This window comes from Schistocerca gregaria, chromosome 8 (assembly GCF_023897955.1).
Source record: "Schistocerca gregaria isolate iqSchGreg1 chromosome 8, iqSchGreg1.2, whole genome shotgun sequence".
NCBI lineage: Eukaryota > Metazoa > Arthropoda > Insecta > Orthoptera > Acrididae > Schistocerca > Schistocerca gregaria.
Window position 1 is genome coordinate 163,229,936 of NC_064927.1, and position 18,098 is coordinate 163,248,033.

At 40.2% G+C, this 18,098-nt stretch overlaps 1 protein-coding gene across 2 annotated transcripts in view; it reads left to right on the forward strand.

The window, feature by feature from the left end:
• The window catches only part of LOC126285372 (histone-lysine N-methyltransferase SETD1B), a 189,714-nt gene that overhangs the window by 123,895 nt on the left and 47,721 nt on the right, over window positions 1–18,098 (forward strand). For both annotated transcript variants that reach the window (XM_049984697.1, XM_049984698.1), the window contains exons 9-10: window positions 8,107–8,217; window positions 11,155–11,387. In XM_049984697.1, coding sequence (XP_049840654.1) covers window positions 8,107–8,217; window positions 11,155–11,387 — 344 coding nt within the window. The remainder of the gene's footprint in view (window positions 1–8,106; window positions 8,218–11,154; window positions 11,388–18,098) is intronic.

Genomic DNA, 18,098 nt, shown 5'->3' on the forward strand with positions numbered 1-18,098 from the left:
TGCCGTGACCCAGAAATTGCAACCCGCATCTGGCAATCTATCTTCAGACCCAAATTCAGGTCATAATGATTTTGGAACTATTTTACACAGCCCAGTGAAATTTTTACAGCCAGTAACATCCATTTAGAGAACACACTCCTTGAATCAAAACACCAACATGTTTCTGAGGGAAAATAAAAAATTCCAAAATGTAATTTAAAACATGTAATACGTTAAAAGGTACATATTGTAGGTGCCCTCTATCTTTGACTCAAAAATTGTATAAATTTTTTTGTGGTAACCTTAACGTGGGCTAAACACACGCAGAACTCATCTTGCCCATATCAGTGACAAAAACTGAGTTACATGCACACGAAAATACAAAAATTTGCTAAATTACCTGAAAAACATGGAATTTCTAAGTGTGGTAGCACAAAAAGGGCAAGTGGTATCCAAGCCAAATTTCACACACTGCATTAGTAGACCACAATGAGATATAGCTCAAAATTTCAGCATGTTATTGCAAGACATTTGTGAACAATGGAAGTTGACAGATGTATTTGGTGATGTGGCCATTGTTCCACAACACAATTTAGTAAAAAAATACCGTAAACTGTTCTGCCCCAACTTATCCTCTTCCACAACTGTTTAATCACTAAGCAACAACATACAGACAGATCGACACAAACTATCATTAATGTTTACTGCTCCTTAACTGCTAAAAACCAATCTACATCTACATCCATACTCCGCAAGCCACCTGCCGGTGTGTGGCGGAGGGTGCGCTGAGTACATCTATCGGTTCTCCCTTCTATTCCAGTCTCGTATTGTTTGTGGAAAGAAGGATTGTCGGTATGCTTCTGTGTGGGCTCTAATCTCTCTGATTTTATCCTCATGGTCTCTTCGCGAGATATACGTAGGAGGGAGCAATATACTCCTTGACTCTTCGGTGAAGGTATGTTCTCGAAACTTTAACAAAAGCCCGTACCGAGCTACTGAGTGTCTCTCCGGCAGGGTCTTCCACTGGAGTTTATCTATCATCTTTGTAACGCTTTCGCAATTACTAAATGATCCTGTAACGAAGCACGCTGCTCTCTGTTGGATCTTCTCTATCTCTTCTATCAACCCTATCTGGTACGGATCCCACACTGCTGAGCAGTATTCAAGCAGTGGGCAAACAAGCGTACTGTAACCAGCTTCCTTTGTTTTCGGATTGCATTTCCTTAGGATTTTCCAATGAATCTCAGTCTGGCATCTGTTTTACTGACGATCAACTTTATATGATCATTCCACTATAAATCACTCCTAATGCGTACTCCCAGATAATTTATGGAATTAACTGCTTCCAGTTACTGACCTGTTATTTTGTATCTAAATGATAAGGGATCTATCTTTCTATGTATTCACAGCACATCACACTTGTCTACATTGAGATTCAATTGCCATTCCCTGCACCATGCGTCAATTCGCTGCAAATCCTCCTGCATTTCAGTGCAATTTTCCATTGTTGCAACCTCTCAATACACCACAGCATTATCTGCAAAAAGCCTCAGTGAACTTCCGATGTCATCCACCAGGTCATTTATGTAGATTGTGAATAGCAACGGTACTATGACACTCCCCTGCGGCACACCTGAAATCACTCTTACTTCGGAAGACTTCTCTCCATTGAGAATGACATGCTGTGTTCTGTTATCTAGGAACTCTTCAATCCAATCACACAATTGTTCTGATAGTCTGTATGCTCTTACTTTGTTCATTAAACGACTGTGGGGAAATGTGTCAAACGCCTTGCGGAAGTCAAGAAACACGGCAACTACTTGTGAACCCATGTCTATGGCCCTCTGAGTCTCGTGGACGAATAGCGCGAGCTGGGTTTCACACGACATTCTTTTTCAAAACCCATGCTGATTCCTACAGAGTAGATTTCTAGTCTCCAGAAAAGTCATTATACTCGAACATAATACATGTTCCAAAATTCTACAACTGATCAACGTTAGAGCACATCTGTTCGATGTCCCTTCTTGAAAACGGGGGTGACCTGTGCCCTTTCCCAATCCTTTGGAATGCTTCGCTCTTCTAGAGACCTATGGTACACCGCTGCAAGAAGGGGGGCAAGTTCCTTCGGGTACTCTGTGTAAAATCGAACTGGTATCCCATCAGGTCCAGCGGCCTTTCCTCTTTTGAGCAATTTTAATTGTTTCTCTATCCCTCTGTCGTCTATTTCGATATCTACCATTTTGTCATCTGTGCGACAATCTAGAGAAGGAACTACAGTGCAGTCTTCCTCTGTGAAACAGCTTTGGAAGAAGACATTTAGTATTTCGGCCTTTAGTCTGTCATCCTCTGTTTCAGTACCATTTTGTCACAGAGTGTCTGGACAATTTGTTTTGATCCACCTACCGCTTTGACATAGGACCAAAATTTCTTAGGATTTTCTGCCAAGTCAGTACATAGAACTTTACTTTTGAATTCATTGAACGCCTCTTGCATAGCCCTCCTCACACTACATTTCGCTTCGCGTAATTTTTGTTTGTCTGCAAGGCTTTGGCTATGTTTATGTTTGCTGTGAAGTTCCCTTTGCTTCCGCAGCAGTTTTCTAACTCGGTTGTTGTACCACGGTGGCTCTTTTCCATCTCTTACGATCTTGCTTGGCACATACTCATCTAACGCATATTGTACGATGGTTTTGAACTTTGTCCACTGATCCTCAACACTATCTGTACTTGAGACAAAACTTTTGTGTTGAGCCATCAAGTACTCTGAAATTTGCTTTTTGTCACTTTTGCTAAACAGAAAAATCTTCCTACCTTTTTTTAATATTTCTATTTACGGCTAAAATCATCGATGCAGTAATCGCTTTATGATCTCTGATTCCCTGTTCTGCATTAACTAATTCAAATAGTTCGGGTCTGTTTGTCACCAGAAGGTCTAATATGTTATCGCCACGAGTTGGTTCTCTGTTTAACTGCTCAAGGTAGTTTTCAGATAAAGCACTTAAAAAAATTTCACTGGATTCTTTGTCCCTGCCACCCGTTATGAACGTTTGGGTCTCCCAGTCTATATCCGGCAAATTAAAATCTCGACCCAGAACTATAACATGGTGGGGAAATCTACTCGAAATATTTTCCAAATTATTCTTCAGGTGCTCAGCCACAACAGCTGCTGAGCCCGGGGGCCTATAGAGACATCCAATTACCATGTCTGAGCCTGCAGTAACCGTGACCTTACCCAATTCATTTCACAATTCGGATCTCCGTCAATTTCCTTCGATGCTATTGCACTTCTTATCGCTATAAACACGCTTCCCCCTTCACTGTCCAGCCTGTCTCTGCAGTATACATTCCAATCTGAGTTTAGGATTTCATTACTGTTTACGTCTGGTTTCAGCCATCTTTCTGTTCCTAGTATGGGCGTTGTGACCATTTATTAATGAGAGCAGTTCTGGGACCTTTCTATAGACGCTCCTGCAGTTTACTATTAGCACATTAATATTGTTATTCCCTGTTGCATTTTGCCTGCTCCTACCTTGCCGCGTCTCAGGAGACGTCTTGTCGGGCCTAGTGAGGGAATTCTCTAACCTAAAAAACCCCCATGTGCACTCCACACGTACTCCGCTACCCTTGTAGCTGCTTCCAGTGTGTAGTGCACGCCTGACTTATTCAGGGGGGCCCTACATTTCTCCACACGATAGCGGAGGTCGAGAAATTTTCATCCCAGATCTCCGCAGAATCGTCTGAGCCTCTGGTTTAAGCCTTCCACTTAGCTCCAAATCAGAGGACCGCGATCGGTTCTGGGAACTATACTCCAAATAGTTAGCTCTGATTCCACCCCGCGACCGAGGCTTTCCGCCTTCACCAATTCCGCCAACCGTCTGTACGAACTGAGGATGACCTCTGAACCCAGACGGCAGGAATCATTGGTGCCGACATTAGCAACAATTTGCAGTCGTGTGCTCCCAGTGCTCTCTATCGCCGCCGATAGAGCCTTCTCCACATCTCGGATGAGACTCCCCGGCAAGCAGACAGAGGGAACACTGGCCTTCTTCCCCGACCTTTCCGCTATTTCTATAAGGGGCTCCATCACTCGCCTAATGTTGGAGCTCCCAATAACTAATAAACCCCTCCCCCCTTGTGCCTGCTTGGACCTTGCTGAAGGAGCAGCCACATGTCCACTCACAGGCACAGCGGGCGATGCCACACGGCCAGCCTCCACATTTACCCTCCGCCTCGTGCGCCGCGAACGCCACTGAACCCGCCACTCCCCTTGGGGTGAGGTTGGGCCAACCACGCCCGGTACCTGCGAAGATGTCTCGACAGCAGGGACAGTGGGTGAAGCATGTAACACCTGGGGTGTACCTTGCGACGTACCAGACTCCCTACTGCCGCTACACTCCGAGCAGTTGATTGTGCTTCGAACAGAAGTTCTCCCACACTTTAGCTAATGTACTCTGTACATTGAGTGGCAAATTGTACTGTCTTCCTGACACTGTGGTAGGAACTGGAACTGTCATAAGAATATGTTCAGAAGGAATCCAACACCTTTCTGCCAAACGTGGCCAGTGAAATGATCTTGTTGGTCCTGCTGGTGTCATGAAGTTCACAAATACATCACCTTCTGCTTCACAGCAATCTGCAACACATCTTAAACACCATTTGTCATCATAAACAGCAATAACATAGCAACCTGGTTGTATGTTGCTGCTTTTGCTTCTGAATCCTGAGTCAGACACACTGTAAAGACACATGTTGTGCATGAACCTATAGTTATAACCGGACAGTCTGCTCATCTGCACATTGTCAGAGTCCAGTGGAGAGAAGTGATGATGGCTTCTTGTGCCTGCAACAGTTTTATCGTGTTCTAGTCTGCTTTTTAGCAACTCTTCGACTGATTTCACCTCATATTTTGAAACATACAATGATTGTGTACCAGAGGTATTTTTCTGTACCCAGGTAAATAATTGAAGAGGTGTTAGAATGTGACCTACTGTAGGGTGCTGCAGACTAGTTCATGATGCCATGCGCTTAATGGTAGCACCAGTACCCTCACATACATGTTTACCATGACTTGTTGCGAAAAAAATTCCATTCTGCGTGAATCTGAAAATCATGGTAATGCATGCATAAATTTTTGAGATTTTTACAGTTTTTGTACTGACTAGGTGCCCCATCACTGAAGTATTTCGCAAAATCTATGTGAGGCAGCTTGTTTTTTTACATATGCCATGACAGTGTGAATGTGGGCATGAACTGCAATGACATCATGAATTAAACAGTCACTAAAAACACGCAGGTTCATGACAGACACATCACCTGATTCACCTCTATAGTAAATCGCAAATGGCTGGAGAGTTGCTTGACTGTTGTCTCAATGATATCCTTGGATGGCATCTTGAACTATAAATTTATAATTTTCAGAAAAGTCTAGTATTACTACAATTTCATCTTGTTTCAAATTATCCTTACAAATCTGGAGACAAGCCAGTTGTGCTGTTGCTTTGAAGCTGTGTGTGGTCAGTTTGTCTGTTTTTTGGACAACACATTTAAACAAAATCTTCCACTGTACTTAGCTTTGTACTTGCGATGCATGTGTGTCTATTGTTTATAAGAAACAAGTTCATCATCATCCATAAGGAGTTCACCATACAGTTTGTTATTCATGTGTTCTGCACGATTTGCCTTACCAGGACACTTTTCGCACCTGTTTATCATGCACTGGTAGGAACTGATTTCACACACTAACAGATTCATTGCACCTTCGTAATCCAGACCAGAATCCTTTATAGTAGCAAACATCAGCTTAGCATTTTGATGGGTCTCACGTACGCAAACATTGTGTGTGCCCCTTGCACTTACAGGCACAACCCATTTTGGCCAAAGATTGAAAAAAGATGATAAACGTACTTTGGTATTGGGATACTTTTCCTTGAATTCTACATATAGTTCTGATATGTTGCATAGTGACAGTCTTTTTTGCATCTTTACACATACTTTTCCCATTTTCACCATTACATAGTCTTTTTTTTTCCAGGCATTATTCGGCTGTAGTCATTATTTTCATAAATCTCTGACACTAGCAACTTTATTTCTGAACTCAATTGCTTACCATGAACCTGCTGAAGTTGTGGAAGCACTCCTTGGGTTGCTTTTATTTTCCTAGCTTGCTTTACCATATACGTAGAACCATTGAATTCCTTTGCAGTGTAGTCAGTAGACCAGCTGGAAGGTGCAAGGGTAAGAATAGCTACTTTTTTCTTGCGTGTGAATATGGCACATTTTTCTTTCAAATCATGCACAATTTTGTACAAATCAGAGCATTTCTGGCATGATTTCTGTTGCTTTGGAGCAGATAGTTCTTCCTCTTCCACCATTAGTGTGTCAGCTATTTTGTGTTTTAACTCCATTTGCACTTCTTGTTCTTTTCTTCTACCATAGCTGGGCCTGTCTCCTTTCCCAACTTTGTGTTTCTTCATGGGAGACAAACCAAGAGCAGTCACTGAAGCATTTAATTGCTCATTCGCTGTGGTTGTAGGTGGCTGATACTCTTTGTCACTGTCATGTAAATTATCAGAATATTCTTCATTTTTTAGCAGTGTAACACACCTGGAACATAACTTTTGTCCTGGTTTCATGTTAAGTCCCATGCACTGATTCAATTTCAATACTGATTTTGTATCAATTTCTCTGGGGCTACACTTCACTGTCCTTTTATAAATCCAAAATGGATCAAAACTTCATCTTTGTAGGGAAGAATACTTATTCAGAAACACTTTCATATGATGATAACAAACACTAAACTTTCCTGGAACTGTACTTCTTGTGCCCACAGGGTGTATCTCAGATCTCCATAGCAACAAATCTTGGTCCGATTCATCCAGATCATACAGTACAAAGCGAATGCCACATTTTGTTCCATATGTTGTTTTATGATGTTCAGATGCTTGTGCTATACCAATACTGCAACTTGTTTGAACAAAAGCACCCCTAGTACACTCTCCTGCCTCCATACTGACTTTCCACAACAGTACTGACCAGTCTCAAGTAGACTCTTAAAAACATGAGTAACCTGTAATTGTTGCTTGTTTCCTTTGTTGTTCCTGCGTAACATTGACTCATTCTGCCCCTGAAAACTACCATTGTTTAACTTTCTGTTGCCTAATGGTTCCCAACAATTGCTGCAGCTTTACGTGAAACAAGTTGTCTGCATCATCACTATTACTTGCTAAATCATGTTAAAAGAAACATAACCAAATACATCTCTGTCAATTTTTATTGTACACAAATGCCTTGCAATAACAAGTTGAAATTTTGCCTCATATTATATTATGGTCTACTTATGCAGTGTTTGAAATTTGGCTTGGATATCACTTGTCCCTTTTGTGCCTCCACCCTTAGAAATTCAATGTTTTTCAAGTAATTTAGCAAATTTTTGTATTTTCTTATGCATGTAACTCTGTTTGTGTGACTGATATGGGCAAGATGAGTTCTGTGTGTGTTTAGGCCACATTAAGGTTACCACAAAAAAATTTATACCCTTTTTGAGTGAATTATATTTGGCTTAGAGGGCACCTACAATATGTACCTTTTAACGTATTACATTTTTTTAATCACATTTTGGAATTTTTTATTTTCCCTCAGAAATATGTTGTTGGTGTTTTGATTCATAGAGTGTGTTCTCTAAGTTGATGTTACTGGATTGGAAAAATTTCACTGGACTGTGTGGAATAGTTCCAAAGTTATTAAGACCTGAAGTTGGGTCTAAGATAGATTGCCAGATGCGGGTTGCAATTTCTGGGCCACGCCATAAGCCATAATTCTCGAACTAATTGGCAGGGGAACTTAAAATTTTGTACATGAGTGTTCCACACTTGATAGCATTGGTGTACTAAATTTCAGCCAAATCTGAGAGTGGAACATTTTCTCACATTGGTTGTATTGACATGGAATGACCCATGTGGGTGTTGATAACTTTAATACTGAATGACTAGGAAAACTTTGTTGGCCTTGCTTTTGGAATGCTAAAAATACTTACATTGACAGCATGAAGAGTAATAGGATTTAAAATACATCATTTCACAGAGTTCCATTCTTTTTTGATGGTATACTACGTTTATCATATGATTTTCAGCGTAAAATTAAACCTCCGTCACCATCACCAATGGAAGAAGAAGAGAGGAGGCAGGAATTGGTTGAGAGTGACCAAGAAGAAATTGTTCAGCCTTCAGATACAGAAACACAGGTAAATTCTCTCTATTCCTTTCCCTACCACTTCTGAAGAATGTAGCAAGGAAATGAGCAAACTACGCTTTATACATCAATAAAGTCTTGTAAAAAATACTGCTTACTTACGCACATTGAAAATTTGGTGAAGTAATTTAAGCTCAAACACTGGTAATTAAGTTTTAAGGGAAAAAATTGCATAAATCGTTTAATTTTTTTGAATTATCTTTTTAATTTACTTTTATTGCATGGTGCATGCATTCTGGATGACTTACTCTTCTTTTTGACAAAGGAACGTGGCACTGCTCTTGTATTCAGCAGCAATGGGTTTCAAATTCCGTTTGTGGCATCCAGATTTCATTTCTCTTTTCCGTGTGGCCTTTTTTCGCCTTTCTTAAATCACATCAAGTTACTGTCAGGATGTTTCTTTCCTTTCCCCTCTCCTGATGAGAGTTCATAAAAAAGCATGATATTCTTGCTTTATTTTAAATATTTTTTTGTTGGTTCTATACAGATCAGTGTAGTAATTTGTAGTGTAGTTTATTTAAAAGAAAATGTTAACCACATATGTTTTGTTTACCACATGAATTTATGAGAGTAGGGTGGTTCTAGCACACTTTATTTAGCAACACTTCAATATTTTCTCAGTTCACTGAAAGATACAACTATTCTAATACAGTTAAAATTATTGTTAAACACTGGGAACTCCAGGTTGGAATATCAGCAGTAAAAGGAAAAGATAGAATGGTATTTACTTTAAAGATAGCACATCAAATTGCAGACAGGCACAACAAAAAGATGGCTACACATTACCTTTTAGTCATAGCCTTCATTATAAAAGGAAACACACATTCACACAAGCAAGCACACCTCATCCGCACATGACCGCCATCTGTGGCAGTTTAGACACTGTCTGCAACTGAATGTGTGATCTTTACGGTAAGTTGCAAGTATCTTTTTGTTTTATTGTTCAAGTTATTGTTAAATATACAGAGAGACAGGTGGACTGATTAGTACTTTCCTTCAGTAAACACAGCTCCCATTAGACCCAACGGGCAGACAGGAACATGCACACACATGCCTAGACCTACCCACCCACACACACAATAATTGGAAAAAATAACATTCTGTCCATGAAGAAAAGTGATTGGTGTGTTATGCACAGATTCCATAACTGTATAATCTGAAGATGACCAATGTATGACCAAAAACAATTATGCTTATTGTAATATTGTGTGAGTGTTTTTAAAATAAAAAGAATAAAAATAATTAATATTTTTTTTGCACATTCCTATTGGTTGTACTTTGAGTTTGATCTTTTAAATTACTGAATCTGTTGTACACTAATGATCCACATTATATACATTTCATCTGTTTGATATCAAAAGTCTGCGTACCAAAACATTTTGAGGTAATGTAAACAAGGGATGAGCAAGTGTTCTAATGGTAAACAGAAAAGCTATCACGGACTTTGCCACTATGAATAATAAAGTTATGCAATTATTATTCTAACATTTGATACTAAACTAATGTCATGAATTACATAAAAGAGTGTGAACATTTAACATCAGAAAAACTTTCATTATGTAAGAGGTAAAAAGGGAAATTATTGCATGCATAGAGTATGGAGCAAAAAATAATCTCAGTGTTTTGTGGCAGGTCTCACTGAGCCAAGAATAAACAACAAAAAATAACTTGGTCTCACTGAGCCAAGAATAAACAACAAAAATAACTTTTTTTCGTAAAGAGAAAATATAAAAACTACAAGCAATATGTGCTGCTTTAAAAAAGATCAGTAAGTAGTTCAAGAAGATGAGATCAAAATAACTGACATAAAAATGGACAATAGTTCAAAAAAAAGTGTGATGACTTAAGCAATGAAGCATTGTTTTGGAAAGTTGTGCACGTCACGTTGAACTGGAAATTGAGTTACTGTGCAAAGAAGATACTGAAGTATTCGGTAGCTTTTATATGAATACCGATATGGATTAAATAAATGAGTTATAACAGTATACTAAAACTGTCAGTTTTACGGGAAATTGACTTAAACAAAGTAGAGGTGTTTTCTTTACTAGTTTCGACAGACAGGGGCATCTGACGATTATCTTGTAGAGCTAATCCTGTCACATACAAAGGAAAAAAGGTTTTTCAGTCAAAGGCTCCATTCATTGCCACAAATCAGAGATCACTGAAAAGTTCTAAAAAAATATCTGAGGTATGCAGAAAGTACACACATTGTTCAAGACCAGTCAAACATAGTAACCCTCTGTTTAGCAATTAATAGGAACATTTTTAAAATAACAGCAACAATTGTTGTTATGATAGTTAATCTAGGGGAGTTTGTAGCTTTGCAAAGCCAAAGGAAACATTAACAACCATGGAAAAGGAAATCTGCTCTGGATGGCTTTAATTTGTATTTGGAAAGATATATTTCACAGATTTTCTGTATCAAAAATCATTGAATCACGGAAACATTCTCCTTGGTGTATCAAATAAATTTTTAAACTCTGATATGTGACTATATGAAACACTGGCTGTAGGGAAGCATTACAAAAGAATTCTAAGCATTAACTATGTGATTACAGAAGAATGTTAAAATTGAGTGGGTTGACAAAAATGTGAAGCCTTGTGTGGTAGAAAAAAACATGTTGGAAATTTGATGAAGAGGAATGAGCACTTACTATTGAGAATCTAACAGGGAAAATTTGACATTAATATGTGACTGACTAAAACAGTTTTTACACTTTTGACTAATAAATAATCTGCTTTTCACAATAATCTTAAAGCTGATATTTTGAAGCTAAATTCAGTCAGATGTGTACCTTATTTTTTCATTCCTAAAAATAAAAAAATCATTGCGAGTTTTCAATTTCGGATGAAGTAAATGATTGTTATCATTGTATTTTTAGACATCAGAGCATATATTAACAATAATAAACTGGACTTGTTCTGACAGGGAGATGTCAGTGAAGATCTCTTCCAGAGGCACTCTGATAAACCACCCACTATGCAGAGCGAAAGTGAAAAGTCATCAAGTTCCTCCTCATCCAGTTCGTCATCAGAAAGTTCCGATACTTCATCAACAGAGAGTGACAGTGAGGATGAGGACGAAGATGGAGACGAAGAAAGACCTCTTATGTACAGGCGGCGGCTCTTGGAGCTCGATATTGAAGAGTTGGAGAGTTTCAGGTAATTTACTTCAACTGTTACTGATTGAAGCTACAGTCTGTACTTGGGGAACTTTAGTCACATATAATACACACTTATTTTTAAAAAAGAAAAAGAAATGCCTTGATGAATACAGACCATGTAGAATAGTTTAACAAAATCTGTGATTTATGATTGCAGAGTAATATCGGGCAATCTGAAACAGAAAAGTTGTGGATTCTGAATTGTTCTTGAGTATTGATGACCAGTATTCAAATATGGTGTCTAAGAATGAGCCCTTATTTCATTTGTTCATCGCTTTCAGCCACAGTTGTTGGTTGAACTCAGGAAAGTTCTTGCTTCTTAGATATGTAGTCATTGCATTGATGTGTGTTTCCAGCTGCCTCTTTCTATGGGAATTTTTGCAGTCACCTTCAGTTTTTTGCTTCGTGTGTAAAAAAAAAAAGTGTTGCATTGAAATATGTATTAAAAACTGTATTGGGAGGTTCTTTCTTTATATTTGAATTAACGTAAGAATTACACTTATTAAATAAAAAGATGGTGGAAACGCATTAAATTAAGTTCTAAAATTTCTTTACATTGCGCGTGTGCCCCCCCCCCCCCCCCCACACACACACACACAATCCCAGATGAACACATGTGCCTAATCCGTGTCAGCACAGAAAGGTATCTACATCTACATCCATACTCCGCAAGCCACCTGACGGTGTGTGGCAGAGGGTACCCTGAGTACCTCTATCGGTTCTCCCTTCTATTCCAGTCTCGTATTGTTCGTGGAAAGAAGGATTGTCGGTATGCTTCTGTGTGGGCTCTAATCTCTCTGATTTTATCCTCATGGTCTCTTCGCGAGATATACGTAGGAGGGTGCAATATACTCCTTGACTCTTCAGTGAAGGTATGTTCTCGAAACTTTAACAAAAGCCCGTACCGAGCTACTGAGCGTCTCTCCTGCAGAGTCTTCCACTGGAGTTTATCTATCATCTCCGTAATGCTTTCGCGATTACCAAATGATCCTGTAACGAAGCACGCTGCTCTCCGTTGAATCTTCTCTATCTCTTCTATTAACCCCATCTGGTACGAATCCCACATTGTTGAGCAGTATTCAAGAAGTGGGCGAACAATCATACTGTAACCTACTTCCTTTGTGATCGGATTGCATTTCCTTAGGATTCTTCCAATGAATCTCAGTCTGGCATCTGCTTTACCGACGATCAACTTTATATGATCATTCCATTTTAAATCACTCCTAATGCGTACTCCCAGATAATTTATGGAATTAACTGCTTCCAGTTGCTGACCTGCTATTTTGTAGCTATGTGATAAGGGATCTATCTTTCTATGTATTCGCCTACATTGAGATTCAGTTGCCATTCCCCGCACCATGCGTCAATTTGCTGCAGATCCTTCTGCATTTCAGTACAATTTTTCATTGTTGCAACCTCTCGATATACACCACAGCATCATCTGCAAAAAGCCTCAGTGAACTTCCGATGTCATCCACCAGGTCACACCTGAAATCGCTCTTACTTCGGAAGACTTCTCTCTATTGAGAATGACATGCTGTGTTCTGTTATCTAGGAACTCTTCAATCCAATCACACAATTGGTCTGATAGTCTGTCTGCTCTTACTTTGTTCATTAAACGACTGTGGGGAACTGTGTCAAACGCCTTGCGGAAGTCAAGAAACATGGCATCTATCTGTGAACCCGTGTCTATGGCCCTCTGAGTCTCGTGGACGAATAGCACGAGCTGGGTTTCACATGACATTCTTTTTCAAAACCCATGCTGATTCCTACAGAGTAGATTTCTAGTCTCCAGAAAAGTCATTATACTCGAACATAATACATGTTCCAAAATTCTACAACTGATCAACGTTAGAGCACATCTGTTCGATGTCCCTTCTTGAAAACGGGGATGACCTGTGCCCTTTCCCAATCCTTTGGAATGCTTCGCTCTTCTAGAGACCTATGGTACACCGCTGCAAGAAGGGGGGCAAGTTCCTTCGGGTACTCTGTGTAAAATCGAACTGGTATCCCATCAGGTCCAGCGGCCTTTCCTCTTTTGAGCAATTTTAATTGTTTCTCTATCCCTCTGTCGTCTATTTCGATATCTACCATTTTGTCATCTGTGCGACAATCTAGAGAAGGAACTACAGTGCAGTCTTCCTCTGTGAAACAGCTTTGGAAGAAGACATTTAGTATTTCGCCCTTTAGTCTGTCATCCTCTGTTTCAGTACCATTTTGGTCACAGAGTGTCTGGACAATTTGTTTTGATCCACCTACCGCTTTGACATAGGACCAAAATTTCTTAGGATTTTCTGCCAAGTCAGTACATAGAACTTTACTTTTGAATTCATTGAACGCCTCTTGCATAGCCCTCCTCACACTACATTTCGCTTCGCGTAATTTTTGTTTGTCTGCAAGGCTTTGGCTATGTTTATGTTTGCTGTGAAGTTCCCTTTGCTTCCGCAGCAGTTTTCTAACTCGGTTGTTGTACCACGGTGGCTCTTTTCCATCTCTTACGATCTTGCTTGGCACATACTCATCTAACGCATATTGTACGATGGTTTTGAACTTTGTCCACTGATCCTCAACACTATCTGTACTTGAGACAAAACTTTTGTGTTGAGCCATCAAGTACTCTGAAATTTGCTTTTTGCCACTTTTGCTAAACAGAAAAATCTTCCTACCTTTTTTTAATATTTCTATTTATGGCTAAAATCATCGATGCAGTAATCGCTTTATGATCTCTGATTCCCTGTTCTGCATTAACTGATTCAAATAGTTCGGGTCTGTTTGTCACCAGAAGGTCTAATATGTTATCGCCACGAGTTGGTTCTCTGTTTAACTGCTCAAGGTAGTTTTCAGATAAAGCACTTAAAAAAATTTCACTGGATTCTTTGTCCCTGCCACCCGTTATGAACGTTTGGGTCTCCCAGTCTATATCCGGCAAATTAAAATCTCGACCCAGAACTATAACATGGTGGGGAAATCTACTCGAAATATTTTCCAAATTATTCTTCAGGTGCTCAGCCACAACAGCTGCTGAGCCCGTGGGCCTATAGAGACATCCAGTTACCATGTCTGAGCCTGCAGTAACCGTGACCTTGCCCAATTCATTTCACAATTCGGATCTCCGTCAATTTCCTTCGATGCTATTGCACTTCTTATCGCTATAAACACGCTTCCCCCTTCACTGTCCAGCCTGTCTCTGCAGTATACATTCCAATCTGAGTTTAGGATTTCATTACTGTTTACGTCTGGTTTCAGCCAACTTTCTGTCCCTAGGTATGCGATACATATGTAAAGCTCAGTCACACAGTCAGTTCCTTAAAGGCTGGAATTCCTCCTCCCCCCAATTGCCTTACCATAAAAATTCTTCTCTCTGGATCCCATCCCTCCTTTCACAATGACCTTCATATTTTAAAATTCCCCCAGTTCCTATTCCATGTAAACGTGTCACTTTAGAAGAAAATCTCCATGACACAGACATCTCAGAACCACCTCTACTCTGACCTCAAGATACTGTTACTGCGCAGTCCCAATTACTTATGTCAGATCCTAAATTGTAACCCTTGCCTCTCCAACTCCTGGAAGAGCTCTCCAGACACCAACTCCACGAATGACCAAACTTGTTGGCATCCTGCTCCCAACATGGATCATCTCTGCTGATCAGTACTTATCCTATCCCCGTTGTAACTGCTCATAGTACTTAGACCCTGCCTTGCTAATTTTTTTCCACGTCCTCCAATACTCCTCTGTAACATTCAACTGAACTCAAAACCTAAACAAACCTAAGAACACTGGTGTCATTCTGTCTAACAAAAACCTCAAATCCTACAGTCCTATCCAGAGGCCTCACCTTATCCCTGCATCAAAGTTCAACCAATCAGAGATCTGTTGTCTTCCTCCCAATTCCTACAGTGGGAACACTTCCTTGCTACCAATCTCTCCACCCAGGCCAACCTAGTTCAACACTGAACCTTACCTGTTCCAGTCCTTACCCCATCCAGCCACACTCCTCACCCCCTACCATTTAACCACCTCCTGGTTACCGTCTAGGAATTTCTTACCTCCTGTTTGTCTGCACCATCCTGCCCCAGGTCCTTTCCCAAGAACACAAACCACTCAAAAGAAGAAAGAAAGCCATTCACAACCTCAAGACAGGCCAAGATTTAATCATTCTTCTTGAAGACAAACACTCCATCAGTGTCGTGAAGATGTGCACTGACTACCTAATAGAAGTCGTCTGTGAACTGTGTGGCTGCTCCACCTACAAGCTCATCCATAGTAATCTCATCCCAGAAGTCCAACATAATCTCCAGTTCCTTTTCAAATTCTTAGGACTTTCCCAGAATCTCATTCTTGACTTCATCTCCCTCCTTACCCAATGACCTATAAAACACCTCCATTCTACAGTCTTCCTAAAATCCGCAAAGCAAATAATCCTGGATGCTCCATTGTAGCTGTTTGCTGTGCTCCCACCTGAAAGAATCTCCACTCTGTCGACCGATACTTCCAACCAGCCTCGGACATCATAGATACAAACCACTTCCTTCATCAACTCTTAACCGTTACCATCCCATTACCACCTGCACCCTTACTCATAACCATCAATGCTGCCTCCCCATACACCAACATCCCCCATGCCCATGGCTTTGCTGCCATTGAACACTACCTTACTAACATCCTTCAAATTCCAAACCTGCTATCTCACTTCTTATGTACATCATGAATTATATCCTCTCACATTAATATTTATCCTTTGAGGGAAAGAAGCATACAAAAAAATCCATGACACAGCCATTACAGCCAACTGGTACAAATATATGCCAACCTGTTTAATGGCCTTCTGGGAAAAACATTCCTAGGTTCCAAACCCTAAACCCTTTGCCTTATTCAGATTAATCAGTGATAACTTCAGTATCTGGACCCAGGACCAAAACACCTTTTTGTCATTCCTACACAATTTCAACACATTTTTTTAAAAGGCAGGTGGGGGTTGACCCCTCCACTCCCATGTCAGTATGGTGACCACCATCGCCTTTGTGATTTTTAGTATTTATCAAGGAGTTCACATGATACAGATCTTTGATGTTGTCCATGCATTAGGATAGGTATATCCTGTAACATGGTTTCATCAAGGTGATAAAAGGTGAATGCAAAGCAATTGAAGGGTAGCAGGTTTAAGGGCAGAGGTGGAAAAAGTGCCAAGGTCAGTGCCAACGGAAGAAAAAACCTCTGCAACAATCTTGACAGGTAGTAAGAGAGCAGTAGTGGGTTTTCTTGCTTGCTGCGACAGATCATGTAAGGGTAAGGTTATGGTTCGTTTGTGGGTATTATGCAAAGCTCAGTACCAGTGTCGTAGCTTAGGTTCATCATAAAGAGTATCATTCTATATTGATATGAGGTACTCCTGATGCTGGGCACCGATAACGTCTCCTGGCCCGGCTGCAGCATCTGTGTACCTGTAAAATGCTGAAGTTGTCATATCAGTGGTCAGCTGGTCATAAAATTGATTGCACGATGTGTAGTGTTAGGTGAGTTCTGTTTGTGTTTAATATGTAAATTGGCTTCGCTGCTACAGCCAGTTGGGTGGCTGTATTTTCAGCTGACAGTGCCAGTCAGCTTTGTTGAGATGTAGGGGTTTGCCAGTATTTACATTGTTTGTGTACTTTAACTTGCCACACATTATTGTCCCTAGTAAAGAGTGTCTTTGTGTACTTTAGCTTGCCATACGCGATTAAAGAGTGTCCCTAGTAAAGAGTGTCTTTGGGTGGTTATGTTACCAGCTATGGTTGTTATTTTATTTTACCAGATTTGGCATGAAAGCATTGTTAGTGTGTCTTGAGTTCCTGTGCAGTCATATGGCAAGTTTTTTAAATACGTCAGATAGTGTCGCTAGATAGTATCCTTTGAGAAGATTCACAGTGTGTTTGTATCATGGAGCATTGCTTATTATATGAAGCATGACTTGTAAGCAGTGCAGGTGTGTTGGAACTGCATATCCAAAGACTGGAGCTGCATACATCCTCAAAGGTATTATGCACATAGACATAGACACTCTCCTATTCAGTGCACTTTGCTGGTTATGCACTTTCCCGCTTAAGTACTGGATAAAGTTAGATGGGCCTCAAATGTGCTCAGTTGGCGACATGTTCTTTGTGGTCCCCTCAGATTAGTTTCCGGTGTAGCCAGACACCTAACTCTGCAAGCCACCTAATGGTGTATGGTGGAGGGTACTTTCAGTACCACTATCTGATCCCTCCAACACTGTCCACTCGTGAATAGTGTGTGGGAAGATTGATGTCGGTAATCCTCTGTATTGGCTCTAATTTCTCGAATTTTCTCCTTATGTTCAATTCACGAAATGTATGTGGGGGGGAAGACCAAATAATGTGTCTTACATTTCCCTCGAACACACGTTTTATGTATCAGACTCTTCAGAAAGATGTGTGCTACAAAATCTGTATATTTTTGAAAAGTTGATTTTTATTTTTATTTATTTATTTTTTCTGTCCTACCACAAACACTTGAGGGGGGCGGGGTGGCCCACTATCTAGTATTGCCCCGGGTTTGGAAATATCGTAGGTCTGGGACTGATACACAGAGCAGTCTCAGTTGTGGTGGGGAGATGGGTAGTTTCCACATGTCCTGTGTTCACGTTTAGTGATTTTGGTGTTTCCTCTTCGTTTATTGCTCTCACATCAAACGAAAACAAAATGTATTTCTG